Source organism: Psammomys obesus, unplaced genomic scaffold (genome assembly GCF_907164565.1).
Source record: "Psammomys obesus unplaced genomic scaffold, mPsaObe1.curated_primary_1811, whole genome shotgun sequence".
Classification (NCBI taxonomy): domain Eukaryota; kingdom Metazoa; phylum Chordata; class Mammalia; order Rodentia; family Muridae; genus Psammomys; species Psammomys obesus.
This window is the reverse complement of record NW_026596234.1, coordinates 744,230-771,613: the sequence shown is the minus strand read 5'-3', so window position 1 is coordinate 771,613 and position 27,384 is coordinate 744,230. Positions and strand designations below refer to the sequence as shown.

The 27,384-nt window shown below is 50.8% G+C and overlaps 1 protein-coding gene across 6 annotated transcripts in view; it reads right to left on the bottom strand.

Moving 5' to 3' along the window:
- Positions 1 to 22,478, bottom strand: part of Kcnq2 (potassium voltage-gated channel subfamily Q member 2) — a 58,761-nt gene extending 36,283 nt beyond the window's left edge. For all 6 annotated transcript variants that reach the window (XM_055596073.1, XM_055596071.1, XM_055596068.1 and 3 more), the window contains exons 1-2: positions 22,081 to 22,478; positions 648 to 738 (exon numbers count right to left, since the gene is read on the bottom strand). In XM_055596073.1, coding sequence (XP_055452048.1) covers positions 648 to 738; positions 22,081 to 22,376 — 387 coding nt within the window. In that variant the 5' untranslated portion in view covers positions 22,377 to 22,478. The remainder of the gene's footprint in view (positions 1 to 647; positions 739 to 22,080) is intronic.
- Positions 22,479 to 27,384: the final 4,906 nt, after the last annotated feature.

Below are 27,384 nucleotides of genomic sequence, written 5' to 3'. Positions count from 1 at the left end.
GCTCTGGTGTTCGTGTGCTGGGTGGGCACAGCAGGACAAAGTTGAGAGGGTCCACAGACATGGCGAAGGGAGAGGAGGTACCTTTAGAATTCAGGCAGCCCCGGGGCAGTGGGGCATAGTGGGTGGAAGAGCATTCTAGTGGGATCATTCTCCTTGAAGGGCCACCTCCGTTACCAATGGCAACAGAGAAATTACACTCCCGTTTCCATGACACCCACCCCTGCCCCATCACAGGGTTTATGTGAGTGAGCATCCCAGCCTCCCACCCCTTCACCCACATCTTCTGGGGAGCACCACACACTTCCAGTGGGGGCACCTGGGTTCTTAGACTCCGGAGAGCAGGGTGGAAAGAAGGGAGGGGAAAGTTGCTGGGTGTTGTAATGTCGCTTCTACTAGGGACGAGGAGGCTGGGAAGGGGCTTGTGGTCTACACCACAATGCCAGGAGCAACGGCGGCTGTGGATGCAAAACACTAACTACTCCGGAGGAGACCCTGGCTCACCCAAACGGTCAGGGTTGAGGACAGAACGAGAGGTGTCCAGGAAAGATTTGGAGGGCAGACTGCACTGCAGATCCCACCGGGATTAAGTAGGGCTCTTTCCCAACCTCCAGGCCTCTCCCCGCACCCTGCCCAAGTGTGGGGCTTACCAAGATGTAGAGGGCCCCCTCGGAGCTCTTCTCGTACTCCTTGATGGTGGAAAACACGGAAAGCACAAGGCAGGAGAAGACTAAGAGGAACCTGCGGGAGGCCAGAGACACACAGTCAGTGGGCCAGCAGCTGTCAGTGCAGGCTGTGTCTGCTAGCCAGCATGCCTGGGATTCAAGTCCTCGGAGGGCCCTCAGAGAAGAGCAGGGAGAACATAGTCCATACCCCGTCTCCAACTATCCAAGACAGTGATTGATGACCAGGCCCCTCCTTATCCTGGTCTAACTGGTTTGGGCCCAGGCAGCCTTAGCTAGTGCAAAAACAATAAAAAGAACCAACTCCACACTGCCTGCCCTACTGAAGGTAACTATTCATGCTTTTTTTCTGGTAGGCAACACTTCCTCCCTAGGTTCAGAGACAGAAAACCTCTCTTCCATCTAGATCTGGTGCTGGACAAGAATGTCTCAGATCATCTTTCTGGCCTTGCTCTAGCTGCCATAGCGTCTCCATTTCTCCTTCCGTATAAGTGGTGATGACTCTTGCTCACCAGCCTAAGCCTTCTGCTGTAATTATTCCTCTCTCCCTTATTACTCGACCCTTCCTGACCTACCAGAATTCTTCTGCAAGAGCTCTGCCTCTTTCATGGCTATGTGCCTCCTCTGACAAGCTGGAGACTTTTTCCCTTACCCTGCCCCAAAGGACTACAGAGGACAAATGCCATAGTCCTGCCACAGGAACCCAGCCTGTGACCTTTGTCAAGGACGCACCAAGTGACCTAAAATGCATGATAGACAGCATAGCAGGAACGCTGCCTGCTGAAGAACACTACACCCACATCTCATTCTGGGAGACCGGAACAGCTACAGCTAAATCACAAGGGGCAGATTCTAGGGCCAGTGAGATGGCTTGGCAGGGAAAGATGCTTGCTGCCAAACCTGGGGCCGGAGTTTTGTCCCCTAGACATCTCCTCTACATGTGGTAGAGAGAGAAAACCAATTCCCACAAACTGTCTTCTAATCTTCACATGTGTATAAATGTGTGTGTGTGTGAGAGAGAGAGAGAGATAACAAACCAATACAAATGAGCCCCACGGATGTACATGGGATGTGTGCATGTCAGAAGCCCACTGGTTTTTAGGCAGCTCAAGGGATATTAACATTTTTGTGCAGATGACAACCTGTCACACAAAATAGGCACATCTAACATACAGTCATCAGATCCTGTGCATAAAACATGCCTGGCCACAAGGCATCAAGAACTTCACATTGCTTGTGCCTGCTCCCACCTGCCAGCAGTCCCCTGCTACCTTCAAAAGCCAGGCATCCGTCCACATGTCCAGCACACAGCAATGATAATGATGTTAACTATGACAAGAGAGCTACCATGTTCCTGCTGGTCCTTAGAGTCCTCCTGTCACCATGGCCCTCCCCTTTGGACAGCAGTTAGGTCCAAGGGGTCATGTTGCCGCCACATAAATCTTCCTCTCAGCCTAATGTGTGGGACTGACCACCGTCACCACCAGTTAGCTCACTAGCTCCCTCTTGCCATTTTATGATATCCTCTACTGCAGGTCAGGATGCTGTCCATGAGAACATGTCCCCTTTCTGGTCCAGGGTTCAGGGGTGCTCATGGGTAAAAGCCTGGCTAGCCAATGCCAGCTAGTACTCACAACCAGCTGTGCCAGAACAACTGGAGCTGCAGATGATGAAGCCCATTGCTGAAGATGCTGCATTTGGTTTCTGTTCCTACAGACTAAAGACCTCTTAGGCTCTGAGTGTCTGAGGGTCAGGGTAGGTAGTCTTGCTCCAAGTTCACCACTCACCATAATGGTGATGCGCTTACCTTCCTGCCTGGCCCTGGCCCCTCTCCTTCACAATGAATAAGACATAAGCAGGAAAACAAGAAGCTAAAGATCCTGATCAGTTGGCAGAATACTTTCCTAGAACACACAATTCCCTGGGTTTAGTACCCAGCAGAGTAAAACCCCACTGATGCATACCTATTAACCCAGTACTCAGGAGGTGGAGGCAGGAGAATCCTGAACCCCCCAACCTGGGCTCCACATCCTGAGAGGAAACAGTACACAGTATATAGGCCCAATGGCACACTGTCTGGGTGAAAAGCCTAGGGCCATCAGCCTGGCAGTCTTAGATCCTCAAAGTCCAGTTCCATATTCCCAAAGCAGAACTGGTTCATCAGGAATGTATCAGCAATCCAAGCAGTCCATTGATGGGGCCTGGCACATACCAGTGACCAACACATGCCCATCCTGTGCTATAGGCAGTTGCCTACCTGGCCACCTGAGCCCTGGACCTGTTGCAAGTCTAACTCACAGATGCTTACAACTTCATCCCTCACTCAGCAGGCTCCTGGCACCATAGAGGACCCTGAGTCCAATCCCATCCCCACCCTCCATGATTCCAAGTACCTGAACACTGTAAAGGGTTACCTGTGCCATGGTTGCTAGCTAAAATGTCCATCACATCTAAAAACATAGCAACACCAAGACATGTGCTTGGCCTTTGGGGCATACTGACACAGTCACACTGGTATGTACAACTGTCTTTTACGGGTAAGGAAAGAACAAAGGGACACAGCCAGATGCCTGGGAGCACCAGTTAACTTAATGGTCAAACAGGAATGCCCTTAATGCTCTAGGACAGCCATAGGGAGAAATTTGGGGCCAGGTGCCATCAGACAACTGGAGTCAAGGGAGAGGCATTTCTGGGATGAGCTAGAAACCTAAGACAATGGAAAGCCCCAGGAATCTATGAGGGTGACCCTAGCTAAGACTCCTAGCAATGGGGGATATGGAACCTGAAACAGCCACCTCCTGTAACCAGGCATGACTTCCAATGGAGGGACTGGGACATCAACCCAGCCCCAAAACCTATGACCCATAATTTGTTCTGCCTACAAGAGGTGCAGGGGTAAAGATGGAGCAGAAATCGAGGGAATGGCTAGCCAATGAAAGGCCCAGTTTGAGACTCGTGCCATGAGAGAGAGCCTACCCCTAACACTATCAATGACATTCTGCTATACTTGCAGACAGGAGCCTAGCATAACTGTCATCAGAGAGGCTTCACCCAGCACCTGATGGAACAGATGCAGAGACCCACAGGCAAACATTAGGTGGAGCTTGCAGAATCCTTCAGAAGAGGAAGAGGAAGGATTGAAGAGTCAGAGAGGTCAAGGACACCACAAGAAAACCTATAGAACCAATTAATCTGGGCCCACAGGAGCTCACAGAGACTGAACCACCAACCAGAGAGCATGCATCGGACAGACTTAGGCCCTCTGCACATATGTAAGAGAGTTGTGCAGCTTGGTCTTCATGTGGGACTCCTAACAGTGGGAGCAGGAACTGTCTCTGACTCTGTTTCCTGCCTTTGGATTCTGTTCCTCTAACTGAGCTGCCTCCACACAAGATGTGCCTTGTCTTACTGCAGCTTGATATGCCAAGGATGTGTTTATATCCACAGGAGGTCTCCCCTCTTCTAAGGAGAAAGGGAGGAGGGATAAATTGAGTGATGGGGTGTTGACAGGGAGGGACTGGAAAGAGAGGAAGGAAGGGAAGCTGCTTCAATCAGAATGTTAATTAGTTAGTTAGTTAGTTAGTTAGTTAGTTAGTTAGTTAGTTAGTTAGTTAGTTAGTGAGTTAAAAGAAAATGTCTCCATTACCCAACCCTGATCTCACCAACACCTACCCAGGACTTGGCTGCCCTATTCTCAAAATAACAAGTACCAGGACTCCACACAGGCCAGTGAACATACCATGCCAGAGCCTGTGTATTATGAAAGCCGTATATCTAGCCCAGGAGGATGGTGAAGGCTCAATTCTCTGTGTCTGTCTGAGACTGGGCCAAGGGAGACACACAAAGCAAGAGTTCCAAAGTTGAAAGGGAAATCCAAGAGACAAAGAGGACACAGGCTGGTATGAGAAGCAAGGTACCCTATCACTCCAACCACCAGCCAGGAGTCAAGACACCGTTCTTTCCCCAGCAAGAGCTAAAGATGCGACAAGGGCCCTCAGTGTATGTTCCAGTTTGACTCAGGCCACAGTATCAGATAGCCAGCAGCATTCAGAGAGCCTCTGTCACCAGGATTCTCAGCCTCCGCCTCCGCCTCCGCTGAAACAACAACACTGTAAAGAGATGCCCAGTCCCTGACAATCTTCCTGGGCATAGGTCCTAGGTTTGCGGCTCCTGAGTACTTTTCACACCGGAGCCCCAAGCCCTGAGCTCCTGAGCAGAGGCACTAGCAGCAGTGACAGGCTGCTGGCACAATCAGAACAACACAAAGCCACGGTCACATTTCAAAACTGCAATTAATTTCCTTTGCTCATTAGCCAATTTATTCAATTAACTGAGCCCTGGAAGGAAAAAAAAAAAAAAAACCAGACTTTCACAGGCCTTCTAGCACTGATTCTGACTGCCTGGGTATCTTCTCCCAGCCCAGTCAGCAAGGAAAGAAAGGACAGCATGGGGATCCCCACACTCTGAAAAGGCCCCTGAAGGCTTGAGCGATGATGAAAACACATGGAAAAAAAAAACAGTAAAGATGCCTGTAGCAGAAAATATGCCAGGACCATCTCAACCCACAAGGCAAGGTAGAGGAGGCTTCCCCAAAAGGGGTTCCCTGGGGCCAAAATCTGCTAAGTAAGGAGGAGTAGGCTTGCTTAGGAGAGAATCAAGGATGGTTTTGTTTGTCTGTTTGTTTACAGATGAAAGGTTTAATAGAGAGGGTGGGCATGTGCTGGACCTGGGCAAAATAGAAATCAGGGTCAGGGACAGAACTACAGGGATAGACCTCACTTGGTCCAGAAAATCCAGCTCACCATGCTACAACATATTCCTTTATGTTAAAAACAGTGAAGCTGATCCAATGAGATAGCTCAGCAGGAAAAGGAGCTTGTCACCAAACCCAATGACCTGAGTTCAATCCCTGAGACGATGCAAGGAAAAATCAACTTGGCACCTCTGCGCATGCCTGACTGCCTGAAAACACACACACACACCAAATAAATAAATAAATTTAATTAAAGACAACTGAGGCCAAGGTGCCAGTTGACCTATTCCTAAGGGTCCCTGACCAGGTGTCTCAGAACATTCTGGAGGCTCTATAGGCAGGGGCATTTTTTAATGTGGATGTGATGGCCTGGATATACAAAGCCAGTGTCTAATCTTAAGGGAACGTGAACGCTCTCGTGCAGCCAGCAGGTTGTGTGGCATCCATTGTACAGAGGAAAGCCACTCTGGAGCCCTGCCACCCCAGCAGGTTCCAGAAAGCGCCGCCATGGCTCCTCCGCTCCACGGTTTGTTTTTTAAGTTTTCAGAACAGACAGAGCAGATGGCCCCCTCCAGGAAGGCTGGCGCAGGGGAGGCTGCGAGGGACACGCAGGAAGAGTAGCGCCCACGCTGCTCCTGGAAGCTCAGAGACAGGAAGGAGCTCAGGCTGTGTGACCAGGCTCCTCCCCAGGCAGGAAGCCTCCAAGAACGGACCTAGCCTAGCCACACCTCCAGGCCCATGACAACTGCCTGAACGCTTGTGGCTTCATCCATCTGTAAGCACCTCAGTGACTAGTGACTGTCCTGTCCAGTACATACCAGGCCCAACACATCCCAGACTCTTGTCCACTTTAGAGATGAGGAGGGCCACTGGGCCACTAGAAAGCTGGTGAGAAGGACTCTGCCACCTCCTACCTTCTATCCTCAGGAGAGGTAAGGTGTGCTCACTTAGGCTCTAGCCTCTGTGATGTGGGTGCTTCACAGACCCAAGCCTCTAGCCACAGCACAGGGGAGAAATGACAGCAGAAGAACATGAGGTCACCCTGAGAGCTGGCCTCTACTCAAAGCTAGCCTCCTCCAGGTCACTCAGCCCCAGGAAGAAACTGTGTTCTAGGAACGCCCATCTCCTCCCTTCTCTCCTGCCCTGCCATGCTGTGTTCTGATTCTTGACACTCATGGCAACTGCAATGGACAGCCAGGCATCACTTTCCTTCCCCTCTGAGAGAGGATGGGAACCCTGGGACTATTCATCCAGCATGGCCACAGAATTCAGAGGGGCTTTGGACCATCCACTAGGACTGCCCATCAAAGGAACTGCCCCTGTAACAAAATAGTCAGACTTAAGAGTTCAGCATTTTTCTTAACCAGATGGAACTGGGAGGATATAGGAGAAGCAGTTTGGGGGGAGGGGTGCTCCAGGCCATAAGCTATCCTCAGCTCTGGGGCTTGGCCACATCTCCCCCAGCACCCACAAACCAAGACTAGGAGTCTTGGATGAGAAGAGGCCTTTCTCACCGTTTCCAGCCTAATGATTGCTAAGCCTGTAGGCTCAGAAAGGACAAGAGGGCTGGAGCAAGAAGATGGCTGGTTTTTCTGCAGCCCAGAATCAAAACACAAGGGGTTTCAGGGCTAATTATGATAATAGATTCAACTTCAGGAGGCTTCCCTGACAGCAGTTGCCAAGGAGACCAGCATCACAAGCAGCTGGTCCCCAGCCCCAGATTCCAAGAGCCAGAAAAGAGCAAGGCAGGGACCTCAGGCAGTCCTCAGCAACCCACCTTAGCACGGGGAAAGTCTTCTAGAGATGGGACTTTCATGGAACTATTCTGTGTCTAGAAGCACATCCAGACCCAAATCACAAGAGGCCGCAGGGAGAATTAGAGCCAATCTGTCTCTATCTAGCGGCAAGAGGGGCTTCATGGGACTTGAATCAGGACCTGAATACAAAGAAGAGGAGACAGGCAGGGAGAAAAGGTGGGGGGCAAGGATGCAGGGTCAGAGGGCCATCAGTCAGGCCCAGAATCACCCCACAATGCTCAACAACAGCTGGTGCCTGCACATGTTGAGATGTATAGAAGGCACACATCTGGGTGTGCATGTATCTTATACAGACGGTCCCTACATGCCAGGAAGGCTGGCATGCCAGGGAGACACTCCTCTCCTTCCACTTTTCTCCTCCCCCTGCCTCCTTAGTCTTATAATAGGGAATCTTTCTCTTCTGAAAAACAAACAAACAAAAAACATAACAAAGGTGCTGCCATCCCCTTCCAATCCTGCCTCACACCCTAGCTGTCTCACTGCCAGACCCTGGGAACACACTCCAGCCTGGCTCCTGACCCCAAAGGCTGGCTTGAGGAGGCCAGGGTTTGCCATCCCATTGCACATTTAGTAACTAAAAATGTCTAACATCTGGATAGTGAAGGAAGGTCGGTAATCACAGATCCCCAGCCTTGCTCACAGCTCTTAGACTACTGAAATCGGTTACATGGACTGAAAGTCCCTCGTCTACTTCATGGCAGGTAAGCGTTCTTGCCCCCACTGACAAACGGGAAAAGAGGGGCTCCAAGGCCACCTGCATGGGATCCTGCTAGAGCAGGCAAAACTACCCCTCATGGGAACCCTGTCCACAGGAGGGGATTGTATGTCCACACAGTGTCCCCAGCAGAAATCTGCCCAACCAGAATAATCCCCACTCCCACCATGTTGGGCACTTCCAGCGTAGGGGCTGGAGTACTGTAAGGCCTGAAGAGGGCAACTACAGTGAGGCCACACACATCCCCTCTGGTTAAGATCACACATGGCTCCCCAAGGACCTCCTGCCGCCTCGTCCATTAGGCGCAGCCAGCGCTGTAACCTGGAATCTAATTTCTCCCCCTAATAAACTGCTCTGCTGCCAGGACCTACTGCCTCCTCCAATGTCAGGAGTGAAGAAGAGTTGGGTTGCTGATGGCTGCTTCTAATTAAAAAAAAAAAAAAAATCCCACACTGTTGTTCATTCCCTGGGCCTCGACAGGACAGTGTCCACACTCCCTCTAAGGACCTCACTGCTGGAATGAGTCCCACCCTCACGCTGCCCTACCCTGGGGCCTGTTTGTCACCCTGGAGCCCCTCTACCCAACCCAGCATCACCCCTAAGAACATAAAGCCCTGGGAGGTAAGAAAAAAATGGTCCAGGGGAGACAAGGCCCAGTGCACACCAGATGCTCAGGAAATGCCTCAGACCCTGATAGACCACACTTCAGAGAGCCACAGGTTCTTGGAGGCCCATCTGCTGTCTCAGCACTTGAGGCCTCCTCAAATGGCCTCAGCTAGCTCCCATCTTGCCCTCATCTCAAACACTAAGGTCAGAAGGTATTCTCAAGGGACCCCCTCGCCCGAACTGACCAGTGGCTACAGGATAGTCAACAATGGTTAACAAAAAGATGGAGGGTGCTACACAGATCTGGAGCTGCCGCTCTCCCTGACCCATCTACACCCAGTTCCCTCTAGCTATTCACTCCATCAGAAGCCCAAGACTCACAAATATAACAGCTGCTGTAGACACCATGCGGCCTCCCCAGAAAGGCTAAGTCTCTGCTACAGGCACAGATGCACAAGCTGAGAGCCATGGAAGGCTCAGCCAGGCAGGAACCCGCCAGCTCAGCACAGGCGAGTCCTTCCAAGGCACCGCCTCATGACCTGGCACCTCCTATATGAGCTTCCTGGAGACTGAAACTCCATGAGGTTAATTTACTTTCATTAGTCATCATGGGTGCTGGACAGAGCCCAGTATATACATCAGGTAGGACAGTCCCAGGCCGTGCCAGGCCCACACTGCATCCCTGCCTGTTGACTCATCCAAGAGGGCATCCCTACTGCAGGCTCGCAGCCCCCAACCTAGCATGCTTCACTACCACCCAGGAGCTTATCTCAGTCCCCTCCCTTCAGGGTCCCATTCCAGCCAACTGTGCATCCCACTGAGACCACAGGGAACCTGTCCCGTCTCCATCCCAGGAGTAGCCAGAGAGCCCTGGTGGAAACGGCAGTCAGTTTGCATCAGCCCCCTGCTCACAGCTCTATGATGGCCCCAGGGCCCTAAAAGCCTGGCCATACTCAACAGTTTTCCTTATTCCTTTATTGCTTTTTCTCAGCCTCACCGTGACACCCCCTTTCCTCAGGGTTTTTGCATACCTCCTTTGATACCTGGGGTTTCCTTTTACTAACACAGCCGGGGCCATCTCTTCCTCAGATGTGCTTACTTTCACTAAGGACTTAGTATCACCTGCTCTTCCCTCTCCAGTGCCCAGACCATCCTCACGCCTGTACACAGGACCATGTGTCCTGACTAGCGGGACCCTGCCTTGACCGAACTGGACCCAGCTTCAGAAGACTTGCTTGTACCAATCCCAGCATCATTTGGGGGATCCTTTGTGCTGTTCACAAAACATCTGAGAAAGGAAATCAGTAAGGTGAGTTTTGTGTAGGTCTGAGAATGGATGAATAGGGGGGTCTGCCTCCAAGAACCTGGCCACCCCAAGCCTGGCATAGAACAAAAACAGCTGACCACAGACAAAGCTGTGTCCCCAGGAAAATTATGTGTGCATCACAGAAATTAGCCCCCGCTTTATGGCAGCTGGGCTTTCATAGCCTAATGAAACGGATAAGCCACATATCCATCAGCAGACAGGAGGACAGGTAACCTGGACCTTAGAGACCCACAGGAAGAAGTAAGCCTCCACCACCCAAAGGAAACCCCACAGAGGGAAAAACATTGCACACAGGAAACACCATGATCCCACTTGTAGGAAATGTCAACAACAAACCTATCACATACGGGAAGATATCAGTGAGCACCAGGAACTGAAAAGGAGCACAATGGGGAACTGCCCAGAGAGGTGGCTGTCGTGGGTGCTACAGAGCACTGATGGCCACATGGTGCCCATACAAATTACCGCCTATTCACTCACCCACAAATGGTGAGGGTCACGTTGGGAGAGAATTTCTTCTCAGTTTAAAGAGACAATAGGCAAGCATACTTGGCAGAGTGAACTATTTCTCCAGAGTTGGCAGTTCTATGCTCCCAGCAATGTTTTCTCTATGTCTTGGGGTCTCTTTGCAGGACTGTGCCCAGAGACTCTCCAGCTCAAGAGCACTTGGTTCCTATGGAGCCATCTTGAAAATTGAGATAAAGATGAAAAGTGTTCTCTGAAGTTTCTGGGGCAAGACCAGTTAACCCAGTCTCTCTGGAAAGGCTTGAGTACAGGTAGGGTGTTTCCAACTCATGAAAGGACCTGAACAATGGTGGACTGGGCATCATACCTTCCAGGACATGCCCTCTTTCACCATTGAAATGATGCTGTCCATGAGCAGTACCAGTCCCCTCCCTCCCATGCCCAGGCCTTCCTCCCTGTATCTGCTATTCCCTGACACTTAACCCCCAAAACAGATACTCCTGGACTTAACCTGGGCTCCTCCCCTTATAGGCCCCACTTTGAAGCTTTGAGGGTTAGAAGTAGCATATAGGAGCCCTTATGAAAGGGCTTCCCCCTAGCTGCTTGGATGAAAGATCGTCATGGAACTTCTCTCCTCCTGAGTGTTAATCTCCATTATCTTTCAAGGTTCAGGTGGCCCATCAGGTGGTTAGGGTACCCCAACAATGCCTCTCCTGACAGAGTAACTCATAGGTCTCCCTATCCCAAGTTTAAAAAAATTTAAAGATTTATTTATTATGTATACAATGTTGTCTACATATACACCTGCACACAAGAAGAGGGCACTGGATCTCATTATAGATGGTTGGAGCCACAAGGCGGTTGCTGAAATTGAACTCATGACCTCTGGAAGAGCAGCCAGTGCTCTTAACCTCTGAGCCATCTTTCCAGCCCCTAATTTTTATTTTTTATATTAATTACAGTTTATTTCACTTTGTATCCCAGCTGTAGCCCCTCTCTCATTCCCTCCCAACCCCACCCTCCCTCCCTCATCTCCTCCCATGCCCCTCTCCAAGTCCACTGATAGGGGAGGTCCTCCTCCCCTTCCATCTGACCCTAGCCTATCGGGTCTCATCAGGAATGGCTACATTATCTTCCTCTGTGGCCTGGTAAGGCTGCTCCCCCTTCAGGGGAAGGTGATCAAAGAACCAGCCACTGAGTTCATGTCAGAGACAATCCCTATTCCCTTTGTTAGGGAACCCACTTGGAGACTGAGCTGCCATGCACTATATCTGTGCAGGGGTTCTAGGTTATCTCCATGCATGGTCCTTTGTTGGAGTATCAGACTCAGAAAAGACCCTTGGGCCCAGGTTTCTTGGTTCTGTTGCTCTCCCTGTGGAGCTCCTGTCCCCTCCAGGTCTTTCTATTTCCCCCTTCTTTCATAAGATTCCCTGCACTCTGCCCAAAGTTTGGCTATGAGTCCCAGCGTCTGCTTTGATACCCTACTGGGTAGAGTTTTTTAGAGGCCCTCTGTAGTAGGCTCCTGTCCTGTTCCCTGTTTTCTCCCTCTTCCAATGTCCATCTCATTTGCCTTTCTGAATAAGGACTGATCATCCTACCCAGGGTCCTCCTTGCTTAGCTTCTTTAGGTATACAGATTTTAGTATGTTTACCCTATATTATACGTCTAATATCCACTTATAAGTGAGTATATACTATGTCTTATACCAAATGAGTATATACCATGTGTGTCTTTCTCCTTCTGAGATACCTCACTCAGGATGATCTTTTTTAGATCCCACCATTTGCCTGCAAATTTCATGATTTCCTTTTTTTTTTTTTTTTAATTGCTGAGTAGTACTCCATTGTGTAAATGTACCACAATTTCTGTATCCATTCCTTAGTTGAGGAGCATCTGGGTTGTTTCCAGGTTCTGGCTATTATGAATAAAGCTGCTACAAACATGGTTAATCAAGTGTCCTTGTTGTGTACTTGAGCGTATTTTGGATATATGCTTAGGAGTGGTATTAGAAGTCCAATGCGCTATCCATTGCACCACAGAGCCCACCTTCCTTATCCCAAGTTTGATAGACAGGCATGCCCCTGTGCTCCTTGGCTGGCCCCACAGCTCACAACACTGATTCCTGATTATTCCTAAATATTCTTTCCCAGAAATGTGCACAGCTTCAGTGGCTGAGAGCTCACCCCTCAAACAGGACCTTGTCCTGATACGAGCCTCTCCTAGGCCACCCCTGGGCCTCCCTTACTCCTCACCAGCTTCCCTAATAATCCAGGTGAGCAGAGCAGGGAATACAGTCACAAACAGAGCCTGCAGAAATGGACCACCTGAACAGGGCACACCTATGAACAATGGTTCATGTAGACATACAAGTATATAGGATACTGAATGAGACACTATCTTAAACTGAGTGTCCCCAAGTGAACTAGATGGATTGACAACGGTCTACTGACAATAGGAAAAGACACGTCACAGAACACTTATTCCATAAGGAAAACCCAGTGTGCTGTGAACACAGGATGGAAATCAGACCACAAGTCTCATTTTGTTCTAGAAACTCACAGAGAAACAGAGATCTGGAAGTCAAAAGGAGATACAAACACACCTCTTGTTTTCCAGAATTTTGCCAATTTCCTGCATTGGGCATATGAAAGAAAGACAGAGAGAGAGAGAGAGAATAAAGCAAGAGAAAGAAGAAAGTGCTTCAGTGAGAGGCAGAGAAGCTGGTCATACCAGAGCCTCCAGAATTGTCTGCCCACGCAGTTTCCTTCTGCATGCTAGAATTCAGCACTTGGCTAAGTGTCGCAAAGCGCCAACATGGAGACAGTTTTCCTCACGCTGACCCAGGGAGAAGGAAACCTCCCTGTGTCTTTGTCCCATACTCCTTAGCACCCTCTAGAAATAACTCCCCAAACTCTTGTCCGTTCAAAGGCTAACAGTTGTGACCCAAGCCCTCATTTTGTGAGAAGGCAGGGGCAGCAATAACACCATGAAGCTTTTCACCCACAAGGAAATACCACTATGCACTCCAATCCAGGACCATGGTCAGCGCCACAGTGCCAAACTTACATTCCCCTTGTCCCTTCCCAATTCAGGGAACACAGAAACTCCTAACTCCGCCCCAAGAGTAGCAGGCCTTCCTCTGTGCTGGTCACCTGAATAGGAAGGATGACAAGCATGGTCCCAGACCCTTGACCCTCATGCTGTCTCCCACCAGAGGCTTTCTATAACTGTAACAAACAGCAGGCTCTAATATGTGAATATCTAGCCTGAGGAGAGATACTGTTGTGGATGAAGTCGTTTTTACATTAATCATAAAGCTTTTTGTAATATCCTCCACAGCCCAGATGTGTGTGTTAAGACATCTGGGAACCTCACAGCAGTACATTAGCAGTGGGGAAATCTCAGCTAGGTCCTTCATTTCTACCAACAAGGAACCCTTCCCACAGGTCAGGATGTTCTCAGTCAGTAGGGTTTGGACACCTCCGCCACACTTAGCACAGGAAAATATCAGAACTGGCAAGGTGCAGGTGGCAAGCAGACGGCCATTATAGATTCCATGGCGGTCTACAAGGCACCCTGGGAGTGTGCATGAATACTATCTCTAGCAAAGAGAAGAAGCTGAGAGACACAGCTGACTGGAAAGAAGGCCATCCTGGGGAATCGCTACACTGCACATCATCTCATTAATCCCCATGCTTTTCCGCCAGCACGTCTTCTGTATGTGTGCTTCATGTGACTTTTGTACATGTGTGCTCATGTGTGTGTGTGTGTGTGTGTGTGTGTGCGCGCGCGTGCATACATGAATGTGCACACACCAGTGCTCAAGGAACATCAAGGAAAATAAAAGAATGTAAGAGCTGGGGGATGGAGAGTCACTTTTCTTTGGAAGGTGGCCTCCAGTAAGTTGTCCTTGCCCTGGTGGATAACCACACACCCAGGTGTTAAAGGCCATGCCAATTGGATTCAGTGGGTTATAAAAAAAAAAAAATTAAATATCCAAGTGTGGTGGTGTATGCCTCTAAGCCCAGCATTGGGGAGGTAGAAACAGGAAAATGTCTGTGAATTTGAGGCCAGCCTGGTCTACATACCAAGTTTGAGGAGAGCCAGGGTTACATAGTAAGACCTGTTCTCAAAATAAAATGAAAATTAAAAAAAAAAAAAAACAACAAGGACATGAAGTAGAGAAGATAGTTGGGGAGAAGAGCAAGGAGACTAGGAATGGACGTGACCATGATACAGTGCATCTACATATGAAATTTTCAAAAGAATAACCAACCAAAAATAAAGGGAACATCCAAGTGTTGGTGTTCCAGAGGTCCCAATATGCCTCCTCCGGGCACTACAGAGCACCACTACATCTGGCTCAGAGCCCCACACACTTGCTGCACTACCCATCAACACAGCCTATTCCGAACGGGTCTTCCAAAAATTTCCATTCCTATCTTGTTTCCCAAAACGAGGGCCCATGAAAAAGTTGGCCCTTGCCTTGTACTCACCAACCAGTGTCTTTCCAGGTTAGGGCAGAAAAGTAGCTTCAGCCTTATGAGGCGGTCCCCAGCACAGGAGCTGGTGGATCTTAGATGGAAGGGGCCAGAGACCATGCAGAACCTGGAGCAAGGAAGGATCTCGGGGGATGCCACCCCAAGTGATACCTTGGAGACTGCCGATACCCATGAGATCATCGAGGAGTCCATGCAGACAGTTTTCAAGCAACTCCCACTAGAACATTCTAGAATAACCGTCCGGCTGGGTGTTCACAAAATTATTCCCACTATCAAAAAAGAAATTGAGGACTTGATTTGGTTCCAGCTGGATAGCCAACTGAGCCCAAAGACATCCGGGTGTGTGTCTGGAACACATCCTGCCTCCCTTTTCCATGCAGAGAAGCCACTGTCCCAGAGCCCTCATTTCCTCCACAAAGGCCCTCACGGCCCCAGCAGCCGCTCCCTTCAGCCCACTGAAGAGGGACAGGGAGGACCAGGAAAAAATGCTAAGATCTTCCCCTTGGGTGCGTCTTTATTCCCAGACCAAAGACCAGCTGCTCAGCAGGAGTGCACGGGGGCAGCTGCTCTATAGCTCAAGAACCCACATCCTTCTCAGCATGTTTTTGTAGAATATCACTCAGCCTCACCCACTAAGTTCCTTGCCTTGCTTGGTGCCAGGAATGATTAAGAGAATGAAAACGAGGCTAGGGATATGGCTCAGTTGGTAAAGTCCTTGACACACAAGCATGAGGACCTGAGTTTGATCCCCAGTATCTGTGTTTAAAAAGCCAGGCATTATGCACACACTTGTTATCTTGGCGCTGAAGAGACAGAGACAACTTAATCTGTGAAACCCAACTCCCAGTGGGAGACCCTGTCTCAGAAATAAAGATGGATAGCTCCTGAGTAACAGCAACTAAGCTTGACCTTTGGCCTCTATACACATGCTCATGTAACACGCAAAAAAGAGAGCCTGCAGAGTGCCAGGAGGACTCGTGTTGCTCCCAGTCCTTCATGAGGCAGTAGTCCTCCACACTAGACATCGCTCTCCAGACACAGCCCTGGAAACATGGACATGGAGTACAGCCCCTGCACACAGCTCGCAGGACACGCCTGAGATTCTGAGGAAAAAAGTCAGCAAGGAAGCAGAAATCAGAGTTCACTTGGTACAGGTCTAGACCTGGCTGTACAGCCTGGGCAGGTACATGGCAACCATGAGTTACTGCCAAACTGATCTTTGGGGACATTCACAGGTCGACTCGACCCCCTGCATTTCATCTCAGATCAGATAAACTGCTTCTGCTGTTGTTAGGCAGTTGGACAGATGCTACTGGGTTCCCTCCTCCAAACAACGGCTTGGTGCCTGGTGCGTCACTGTGAGTGAGACGCTGTCAGCAAATTGTTGTCTCAAAGCAAAGCCCAGTTCCAGCCATGAAAGGGAAAGGGCCGTGCTTGGCAGGCACAGAGGACATCGCTCACTGTGGAGGGGGCTCAGCCAAGCCAAATCTTCCACATCTAGGTAGAAACCAGATGTCTGCGGGGCTCCCAGGGCGGCAGCTCTGTGGTCTGAGGGGCTTACCGGTAGAACCTACACACTGTATTTTTCAATCCAAAATCCTTTCTTCAGTGCCCGGCTCTTAAGGTACTGTATGTAACACATGCCACTCGGTTCCACAGACACCTTCAGCCTCCTAATCAACACACAAACACACCGTTCCAGGAAAACAGCTGGAGCTGGCCCACTGGACAAGCATCTGGAAAGCTTCAGAACTCATGTCTAAACCTTCTAAGCCTGTGTCTCCTGTTAAACAGTGGCCAAAATCATCCTGCCGAGATCAGGGTACAGACTGTATCCTGAGGCGTTGCTGAAGGACTGGCTGATAAATGGGAGGCTGACAGTCACTGTCTACACCTGGTCCAGCCACAGTCCCAAGACTTCCACACCCCACTGGATAAGGTCTCACTCTGCAAAACCTCAGGCAGCACAAGCCAGTGAACATCAGCTCTTGCAAATCTTTGTGTCTAGTGACCCAACCCCACTCCCATCCAGGAACATCAACTCACATATTATAGACAAGGAAACTGGAGTCCAGAATCTGCAACCAGTCAGTAGAAGCAGGGCCATCCAGTGCCTTGAGTCTCAAACCCTGCTATCCTTCACCCCTGAGAGATAACAAGAGTCCCCTGCTAACCTCACCTCCAGCATCTATCTCACAAAGGCTCATACTTGGTGAGCGGAAGGCACATAGGTAGCTTCATGGCAAATGATTGCTTCACTCAGCACTATTTGGTTTTTGTTTGGTTGGTTTGGTTTGTTGTTTGTGTTTTGGTTTTTTGTTTTTGTTTTTGTTTTTTTTGAGACAGGGTTTCTCTGTGTAGCCTTGGCTGTTCTGGAACTCACCCTGTAGACCAGGCTGACCTCAAACTCATAAAGATCTCCCTGGCTCTTCCTCCCAAGTACTGAGATTAAAGATGTGCACCAGTACGGCCCAGCTCAGCACTATTTGTGATAAGTAATAAGAAATGGGACACATGCCAAGGTCTGTGAAAAGAAGCATTTTTCTTTATCAGCTTTGACTTACCAGGGAACAGCAGCTGCCAGCTCAGAGCTTACTCTCCTCCCGAAATGGGGCCCACTAATGTCACTTCAGCCTTTAAAGGACATGACCAGGATCAGGGCCAGGACCGACCCTTCCATCCAACTACAGGGGTGCACAGGTAGCACACAGAACATACCACATCCCTTCTCCATCCTTTCACATGTCAGTTCTGGACCCATATGCTCAAGTGCAGCTGTTAGCATACTCCACAGAGTTCTCCAAAGAGCCATTGGTCCCACAGACTTGCCCATTTCCCTAGATTCGCCCTTAGAGTGAGCAGCGGCTCACTGTTCATGCTATGAGGTGCTGAGGACCACACCAGCCCTGCTTTCTCACTAACGGGGAGGGGTCGAAGTTCTCCAGGCCGTAGACAAGCTGTGTTTCCTTCTGAGTCTTTGTAGAGATGGCTTTACATATCTGACTCATGCTGGGGTCTATAAAAATGACATTTCTCGGGGGCTGGAGAGATGGCTCAGTGGTTAAGAGAGCTGTGTGCTCTTCCAAAGGACCCAGGTTCAATTCCCAGCGCCCCACACGGCAACTCACAACTGTCTGTAATGCCAATGCCAAGGGATCTGACACCTTCACACTAATGCACATAAAATAAAATTAGATAATTTTTTTAAACTGAGATTTCTCTGCTCTCATCTGCAACAATACCCAGAGAGCTCCACGCCTATTTGCTAATTCATTGTTTCTTTACAGATGCAAGGGTGTTTAAGAGTTTACTCTACAGACAACCAAGGCAGAGGGACTGTGACTCTTCTGTCTCTTCAGTGTCATTTATCAACCAGGCAAGATAGACAAGTCCAGGCCCCATGAGAAACACAGGTTTCCCTGGAAACCACAACTCTCTGAGGTATTTCCAATCTTTTGGGAAATTTCCATAAGATTCTCTGAGTCTCAATCAATGAGGCTGCAGGAAAACCTGCTCCTTGAGAGAAGCTGAGCACACGCCACCATTCAGTGATCGTAGTTCTTTTCCAAATGCCATGTACCCAACCCTTGGTCGTAGGGACTTGCCCATTTCCCTAGATTCGCCCTTACAGAGAGTAGTGGAGTCACTGTTCACGCTATGAGGAGCTGAGGACGAGACAGCCCTGTTTTCTCATTAACAGGGATCAGAATACCTCACAGTGTGCACTGGAATAGCCAAGATTGTGAGGATTTACAAAAGCCTGTGTATTTTCCTCATTGGAAGACACTCAGAGACCAGACCTTAGTACTCCAAGCGACCCCTATCCTGTGTGCCTCAGATGAGGACCAGGCCTGTACCTATTCCTCAAATGAGCTGCCCACCCCCAATTTCCAGGGCTCTTACCAGCCTCAGAGCTAAAAGCAAGTAATGAGATGAGAATGAACTGCAAGGCAGCCTAGGTACCATTCTACTGGGGAAACAGTCCTCTCTGGTCCCAAAGCACCCAAAGATCCTTGAACAAGGCCCTGATCCTAATTCTGGCTTTTTCTGTGAAATGGGAGATGACACTGGCTGGACAGCTTCTGGCAACAGCTCTGGGGGCTCCCTACAGGGATACCTGGCCACTATGGACAGAGGGACCTTGGTGGTCAGCCCAAACAGCTGAGCCACGGGTAAGCCCAGAACCCACAGCATAAACCCCTCATGACTTCATTACCCATTTAGTTATTTCAAATGCCATTTCTTTCTAGCTGTCCACTAGATGTTGGAAGGATCTACACTCTACATTCTCAGCTCTCAGATCTAAGGTAGACCACCCCTTAGCTTACACACACACACACAAAAAAAAAAAAAAAAAAAAAAAACTTTTCAGCCTCAGTTTCCCCATCATGCTCCTCTGGCCTGCAGGCAGAAAGGCTAGTGTGTGGCAGGGACATCCTCACCCCGCAATCTTTCCCTATGTCCCTGAGCTACTTGGAGCTCTAAGGACCCCATAATACTCCCACCTCTGCCCAGATTTGTCTTTGCTGAGGCCCACCCTTGGTGTGTGTGGGGGGGAGCTGGGCAGTTCACAATGACCCCCAGGCTGAATGCAGATGTTTCTGAAAACATCTCTCACAAGCAGGCCATAGTGGCATCACTTTGTAAAAGGCAAACTGCAGAGCCTCATGGCCAGTGAGTCTGATTGACCTTGCCCACCACGGTCCAAAAACAAGGGTGGCCACTTCCCTCCTGACTCTGGGCGGTGGCTGACCACAGAGATACAGCAGGGCTGGCCAAGAGACTGGTACAACTGGACCTCTCACAAACCAGGCTTTGATGGCCAAAGGCAGAAGGAAAGTGGCCCAGGAAAACTCAGCACTGCTTAGGTGCGGGGCTCACGACTATGAGCCTGGCCTCTGTTCTCCACTAGATACCTAGCCCCAGGAGAAGCTTCATCTTCCTTGCTAACTGGTGAACAAACCAAACACTGCCTAACACACAGCATGGCCCAGTCCACGCAAGGACTGGCCATGTACCCAGGAATCTCAGGCCAACTGGACTTCCTAAATCAGATAAGTGTCAGGGTGGAAGATTCCATGCCTGGAGACTGGGGGCATGGGTCATGAGCAAGAAAGGCAGTCAGGATGTGTCAGCTTTCACAATGGAATTAATAGGCACTCTAGAAGATATCAGTTGGTCTTCACAAAGTCCGGGCAGCTGGGAGTGGCTGTCACCACCTTACTGATGAAAAAGTAAGGCTACCAGGGGTTCTAAGAGTAGACACTTGTGTCTGGCCCTGAGTTAGCAACCAGAGACTCGGCTCTTCTTCAGTGCGTTCCCTCCTGCTCCCATCCCGAGGCATCTCCCTGCAAGCCCCAGCCACAAAGCGAAGAAGCCAAAGGGTCTGTGGCAGGCTGAAATAGGATGGTACACTTCAGGGGCGAGGGTTGCTCTATGATGGACTGGGACTGACTTGAGGATATATAGGTGGGGAGAGGACACCGATCCTATAAAGCGAGGGCCTCCCACACTGGACTCTTGAGCTCTGGAGACTGGTACTTTTGGGAAACAGGGTGCAGGCAGCGTAAAGAGAGAGGCTAACAAGTCAGACTCAAGGACAGGAGAGGGTCCCATAGAGGCTACAGACCCAAAAAAAAGAATCCTAGATAATGCTGCCAGTCTGGGTAGCCACACTCAGCTCTGTGGACACAGGAGTCCATCCTGCCTGTGTCCCAGGAGTCACCCGGGGCCAGGACCATGACTGGGTATCTACAGCCAACCATAGTAGAAACCCTTGGGCCCCAAGACAGGCAAAGAGGGGGTGGTTACAGCAGAAGCACCATGGGCCCTTCATGGGAGTAAAGAGAAACATAGGACCCTGGGCAGGAGAAAATAAATTCACCTCTCTGGAGAGTTGGGGGCTGACACCACAGGCTGCTCCCCTTGGCCAGGCTGACTGGTGAAACCTGTGCCTTGGGGAATCTCAGGACTATCCATAGGGTCCCCCCACCCACCCACACACACACAGTTTGTGGCTACCCCTAGGAAATCATTCTGCAGGCAGCCTGGAATTTCTGTCTATGGACCTTCCCTTGCCTCCAAACCTATCCACGTCACAGGCAGAATACTTCCAGACACACATCGGCCCACTCACGGGACGCATACCCTGTCAAGGCCAGGACAGGTGGACACCTTGATAAAGACTTCCTGAGCACGGGTCTCACTCCTAACCCCAAATGCTCATACAAAATGGCCGAGTCTCAGTGCTCCTCCTCTGTCCCTGGTTCCACTGAAATAGGAGAGCCAGCGTCCTTGCACTGGGAGGTTATGCATACCAACACGCACGCACACACACACACTCCTGTACATGAACACAGAGTTCAACCCTTGCCAGCTCTGCCCCAGGAGGAGTCTCAGACTTGGGGACAGGCCCAAAGCTGGCAGCGCTGGGGGACAACAGCGGTCCTCGCTGCTGGTCTCCACTCAGACATCTAAAGCCCAGAATGTGTAGAGAGACCATCAGCCGGTGCAAATGGGCTGCTTGGAGTGTAGGGAAGAAGGAGAGTAGGCCTCTAGGGATGGGTGCAGGCAGCTACCCTCAGCCAAGGGCTGAGGTGATGTGATCTTAGGTCCCCTCCCCAGTCCTGCAACCCGGAAGCTCAGATAGGTAGCAAGAGGTTAGGAGGATGGCTGAGAAGAGGCCAGCCTTCTTCACGATCCCTGCTTGGTTGTCGGAGAGACCCCACAGGGGTGCAGAGGGGCGAATGAGTTCAGACCTAGAGCCAAGCCGCCCTCCCTCCTAGCTGGCCCTTTGTTCCGCGCTGCGGGCTGTGGGGAGGGGCCTCTCGGGATGAGGGGGGCTGGGGCGCCAGTACATCCCGTCCTGCGGGGGAAGGGCTGGTACGGCCCAGCTAGGCGGCCGCAAACGGACCCCCTCCCAAAACCAAACAATCAAAAAAAAAAAAAAAAAAAAAAAAAAAAAAAAAAAAAAAAAAAAAAACCGGTCCCTGACTCCAGAACGATCTCCCAAAGTCACTCTCCAATCTCCGTCCTTTGCTCTAACCAGAGACTGCAGTGCCACGACCCAAACCCCACGCCCACGACGCGCACCAGGCGCGCGCGCGGACACGCACACCAGGGTCCCCCAGTTCACCGCAGCTGCGCCTGCCATCAGCCCGCGGCCCGGAGAGGGTCCCTCCAGGCCCACGGCGCACCGCACCGCCGGCCACTTACACGTAGGCGTGGTAGATGAACGCCCAGCCGCGGGGCCTCTCCAGCACGTTGTAGAGGAAATTCTGCAGCTTGCGGTAGAAGGCGTTTCGCTTCGGGGGCTTCCCGGCTCCCGCGCCGCCCGCCCGCGGTTTGCTCAAGACGCTTCCGCGCTTGGGGGCCTCGGAGCCCGCGATGAGCAGCGCGCCGTCGCGCGTGGAGTCGGGCGCGCCGGGGTCCAGCCCCACGAAGCCCACCTTGAGCTTCTTCTCCCCGCTGGTGCCGGGGTACACGCCACCGTTGCGCGACTTCTGCACCATGGTGCCTGCGGCGCCCGGGCGGGCGCGGGCTCAGCGGGGGCGGCGCGCGGGGGGTGGCGCGGGCCCCAGCCCAGGCCTCCGGTCCGGCAGCCGCATGGCCAGGGCGGCTGCGGCGATGCGTTCCTACCTGGCCCGGCCGCGCGCGGGGACGCTGCGGCCACCCGGCTCCGCGCGCGCCTCGGTGCCTGGCCGGCTACGGCGAGGGCTCCTCCCGCCGCCCCGCCCCGCCCGCCTTAACCCCTGCGACGCCGTGGTGGCGGCAGCCCTTCCAGGTGTACACCGCCTCTCCTGGCAACCCTTCCCACCCTCCTAAGCCTGGGGATCCTTGACAGGGAGTCCGTCCCTGCTGTCACCCCCAGAAGGGCAAAACTACGCAAGCCAGCCCTGTGACCCGGCTCCAGCTCTCCGAGGGAATCCCAGCGTGGGATCAGAGTTGGCCTGGAGTCTGGAAATGGACAGCTTTGGGAGAGGAGGATACTAGCTAGCCATTGTCAAGATCTGGGCTAAAGGTCAGCCCAGCGGGCTCTGAGCTCTTAACATCAAGTGACCGGGCACCGGAGCTTTCTCTCTCCACTGGGAATGCAGGAAAGTGCGTACAGCCTCTCCAGGGGTAACCAGACCAATGCCTAGTAAAGAATCCTTGTCCCCTACCAGGCTTACCCAACTGGACCTGGTTAAGGGAAGAAGCACTAGCTTGGCCCATCCAGACAGAGGAGGCCTTGAGGTACAAGAGGAGCAAAGGGCTGCCCGCTCCCTGTGCAGGCTGGCTTTACCATCACCGCTGGATCATCTTCCATTTGAGTCTCTGTGAAAGAACTATATAAATCAGGCTGCAGAGATGACTCAGTAGTTAAAAGCACCGACTGCCCTAACAAAGGCCGTGGGTTTGGTTCCCAGCAGCCACCTGACAGTTAACGCCTCTAACTCCAGTACCAGGGGATTTAACGCCCTCTTGTGGCCTCCTTGGGAACTACAAATGTTGTACTCATGCATCTATGCAGGCAAAACAAATCCATACACATAACGTAAAAATAAATTTTAAGATAGTATTTTAAAATAACTTAGATAGGTGACTATATCTTATGGCAACTGGGAAGGGCCTGGCCTATCTCACCCATCCTCCTGAGACACCAGTTTCTCTGATTAGAAGTCAGAGTCCTAACCAGGTGGTGGTGACACAAGCCTTTAATCCCAGCACTTGGGAGGCAGAGACAGGTACACCTCTGTGAGTTCATAGCCAGCCTGGTCGGTCTATAGAGAGAGTTCCAGGACAGCCAGAAACCCTGTCCATGGAGGGGGGGAAGTCAGAGCCCTGAAGGACAAAAGGTCCTGGTTCCTAGGGAAGAAATGTGTTCCAAGAGGAGGACAAGGGGCAAGGTTGTCTAGACTACCATATCATCATCAGACACAGATTTGCTCATCTCTTTTTTATTTCGAGGGGGGATGGGGACACATCCTTGAAGTCGTTATGAGCCATTAGCTAGCCCCCACAAACTTCTTGGAATGAGACACACACACACACACACACACACACACACCACACTCACAATAGGAAAGCTCAGAGAGGAGCAAGCTTGGTGTGGAGATCTCGGCCTTCCCCCAGATCTCTCTTCTCTACCAATGTTGTTTGTACCAAAAGCTTTGCCACATTTCAGAAGGTTCTAGAAAGTAACTACCTCACCATGGCTTGTAACTCCCTGCTTTCTCTGCCTAGGATGCCTTCCCAGCAAGCTGGCTCATTAATCATTTATGTTTTTTTTAATACAATGCCTTTCGTACCTGTGGACCATGCACCGTCAGCAGCTCTGTTACCAGCATGCGGCTGGCCTCCCCAAGGAGGCTCAGGAAAGTGGGTCGTGAACACCCAGTCGGACAAGCAACAGGAATTTCGTTTTATTTAAAAGTAGATGGGGAAGCGTACAGGCTCAGGCTGTCTTTGCCAAGGCTGCATTAACAAGATTTCAGAGATAGGGGGTGGGGTGGAAAAATTCAGAGGCGCATGAGAACCAGCTCCAGCTGGGGAGAGCTCTGATCCAGGCTGCAGGTACAAGTAGCCAGCATCCTTCTGCCAGGCGCTGTCCGTTCAGCACCTCCTTCACGCCTTGCCTGCTCAGCCTGTTCCTCTCTTCTCCTGGGGCAGTAAGTCTGTAAGTGTGGCTCCCCTGTCCTGCTATTACTGAACTACATGAAGCGGGCAGAGATGCTGGACCATCAAAACACAGGATTGCATTGTCTCCTGCTATATCAAAGAGCAGTTTGAAGTTCTTGCCAATATCCGTTGCCCTTGAAGTCCTTCTTACTTCTTCCTATACAAATGACTGGGGACATGGCTTAGCGGTAAAGAGCTTGCTTTGCATGCATACGGTTCTGGGTTCCATCCCCAGCACCTTCATAAAATTAATGTATTTAGCCAGGCATAGTGGCTCACACATGTAATCCCAGCACTCAAGGGCAAAGAGAGGAGGAGTGTCAAGAGTTCACAGCTAGGAAGGCCTTATCTCAAAAAAAAAAAAAAAAAAAAAAAAAAAGCAATAAGGAGACTGGAAAGATGGCTCACCCATTAAGAACATGGGCTGCAGGTCACATCTGTCTGTAACTCCAATTGCAGGGAACCTGCTACCCTCAAACAGACATAAATGCAGGCAAAGCACCAATACACTTAAAAAAAAAAAAAAAAAGAGGCAGGCAATAAAACCTAAGAGACTACGGCCACATATTTTCTGCCTGGGCCTTCCTGAATTTGTATGTCCACTGTCCCAGAGCCTGCACAGGTGAAAGCTCTACAAGCCATGGTTATTGTGGCTCCTCGTGATGGAGGCCCACCAGCATATCACCTCTCTGGAGAGCTACACACAGCAATACAGGTCAGAGGAATCCCTGTGCTTTCTGGATGGAAACCTACCATTTTTCCCCCTCCAGCTGAGGTTGGGATTCTGGTCTCACAGATGTGAAACACAAGGAAAGCAAGTGGAAATGATGTTCGGCCTCCACGGTCTGTGCTGGCCAGACTGTCAGTAGCCTCCAGGGAAGCCGAGGAGAATATGAGCAGACTGTAGCCACCATCTGAAGCCCCTGCTGGGAAGCCCAGCTTTACACTTTCAGCACACCTGACTGTTACTCAGGAGCGTCCACACCCAGGAGTTTGGTCACCCTCATTCCAAGGGTCAGTGATCACAATCGGCAGTACGTGGAGATCTCTTCCAACAGAGATCTCCTTCCAAGGAAGACAGAGCAGCTGCTAAGGACCAGAAGGGGGAATGCTGCCAGCTGGGAAACAGACTCAATTTGGGGAAATGAGAAGAGACAGGTTCTCAGTCACTCTGGCTGGGCAGAGCTGTGGTTGTTTTAATCCTCTAATTTGGAAGACAGGAAGTGCCTACCCAGGCAGAAAGGCCCCCTCAAAGGAATTTTCCACTATTAAGAAGAAGGACTGTGTTGGTCTGGATCATGGAGAGCAATGAGGTGAGGGAAAGACAAGATGTGAAAGCACTGTTTTTGTTTTTTAATCTGACAGGAACACTTACCCGTTAAAGTCAATAGGAATTTAATTTATAGTGTTTTTTGTGTTTGATTTTTTTTTCTGCTTTGTTTTTAAGGACCAGAGCTCTCAGCAAGTTGCCCTAGCCCCTGGCAAACTGGCTAATTACATGAAGAACTGAACTTGTACTTCCCAGCCGCTGATAACTCTCTCACTGCAAGCCTTCCTACTGCAGTGACAAATAGAGATGGCCAGGGAATGGCGGCGGGCCTAGAAGTGTCCAAAGTGACCTCAAGACAAGATCTCCAGGCTTCTAGAAAGTTCTTTCTGCTCTCTTCTCTGACAGCCTTATGTCCTCGGGCCCCTCCTTCTTCATTTCTGGACCACAGTTTTGTAACTAACACTTATACCTCCCCCCCATCTCACACCCCAGACAAGTAAAGAAGCTGTGGCAATTGCCCCTGTTCCGTTACGGGTAAGAAGTGAGGAGAGCAGAGGCCCCTTGTCTCAATGAGAATGTGGTACAGGCTGCACTGTGGAGCAATCCAGGCTGCACTGCCAGGGCTCATTTGTGCTGAGTACTTCCCGGCTCATGGCCACCCATCTGTGACACCAGCCCAGCCACTCCCTCTCAGAATACCTCAACACTAGGACACTAGCCACGAACAGCACCCCAGTGCCTCGTACACAGTTTCATGGACTGTACCCTCAGCCTAGAGTGCTGTCCCGTTCCTGGTGGACACTGTGCCTCTGCTCAGGCAGGCCCTCAGATCAGATATCCCCATTCCACTGCACTCTCTCCCAACCCTAGTTCCTTGTCAGTATGAAACTATGACTCATTTGCCTACCACATGCTCATCTTCCCTGTGCGGTAAACTTGGCTCAGGGTCTTACGGCCCCTCACAGTCCACAGAAAGCACTCGGTCACCTTCACCGGTGAATGATCACTTTGGCCTAGGATTCATGTCACTCTGAGCCTCCAGCCACATGAACACTGGAGGGCAGCCCAGGAATTGCATGCTTAGACCCTTGGAGTGTATCCTGGGAGGTGTGGGTGGCTGGAGCTTTGTTCTCTAAAGATGCTCCTGCTGGCAGAGTGGTCAGCACCTTCCCACACACAGGCTATCTGCTGCTGCCTCCTGCCTACAGTCGTCTCAGGCTCACTAGAGTGCTTTGCTTGACCGGTAGGCTTGAATGGTGCTATCCAGGCTTGGAAGGGCCCCTGGGTCTTTGGAGCTTCTTCCCCAACTGATTATTACCCACAGACAAAGTTAGCAAATGACCCACAGGCAGATGACTTGGGAAGACTCAACAGGAACTCAACAGAAGCTTTAGCCTTTTCCTGAGAACACTGTGGCTACATCCCAGCATCCAGAGGTTCACCTTCCTCTGCTGCCAAAGCCAAGGCGGCACTAAGGCAGGGCCATACCTGCTACAGATGTGGCCCCTAAGGATCCTGTCGCTCTTTCAAGTTGGTTGACCTTGAGCAGTCCAAAGGCTAGAGTAAATCTGTTTGTGTCTCCCAGGCTG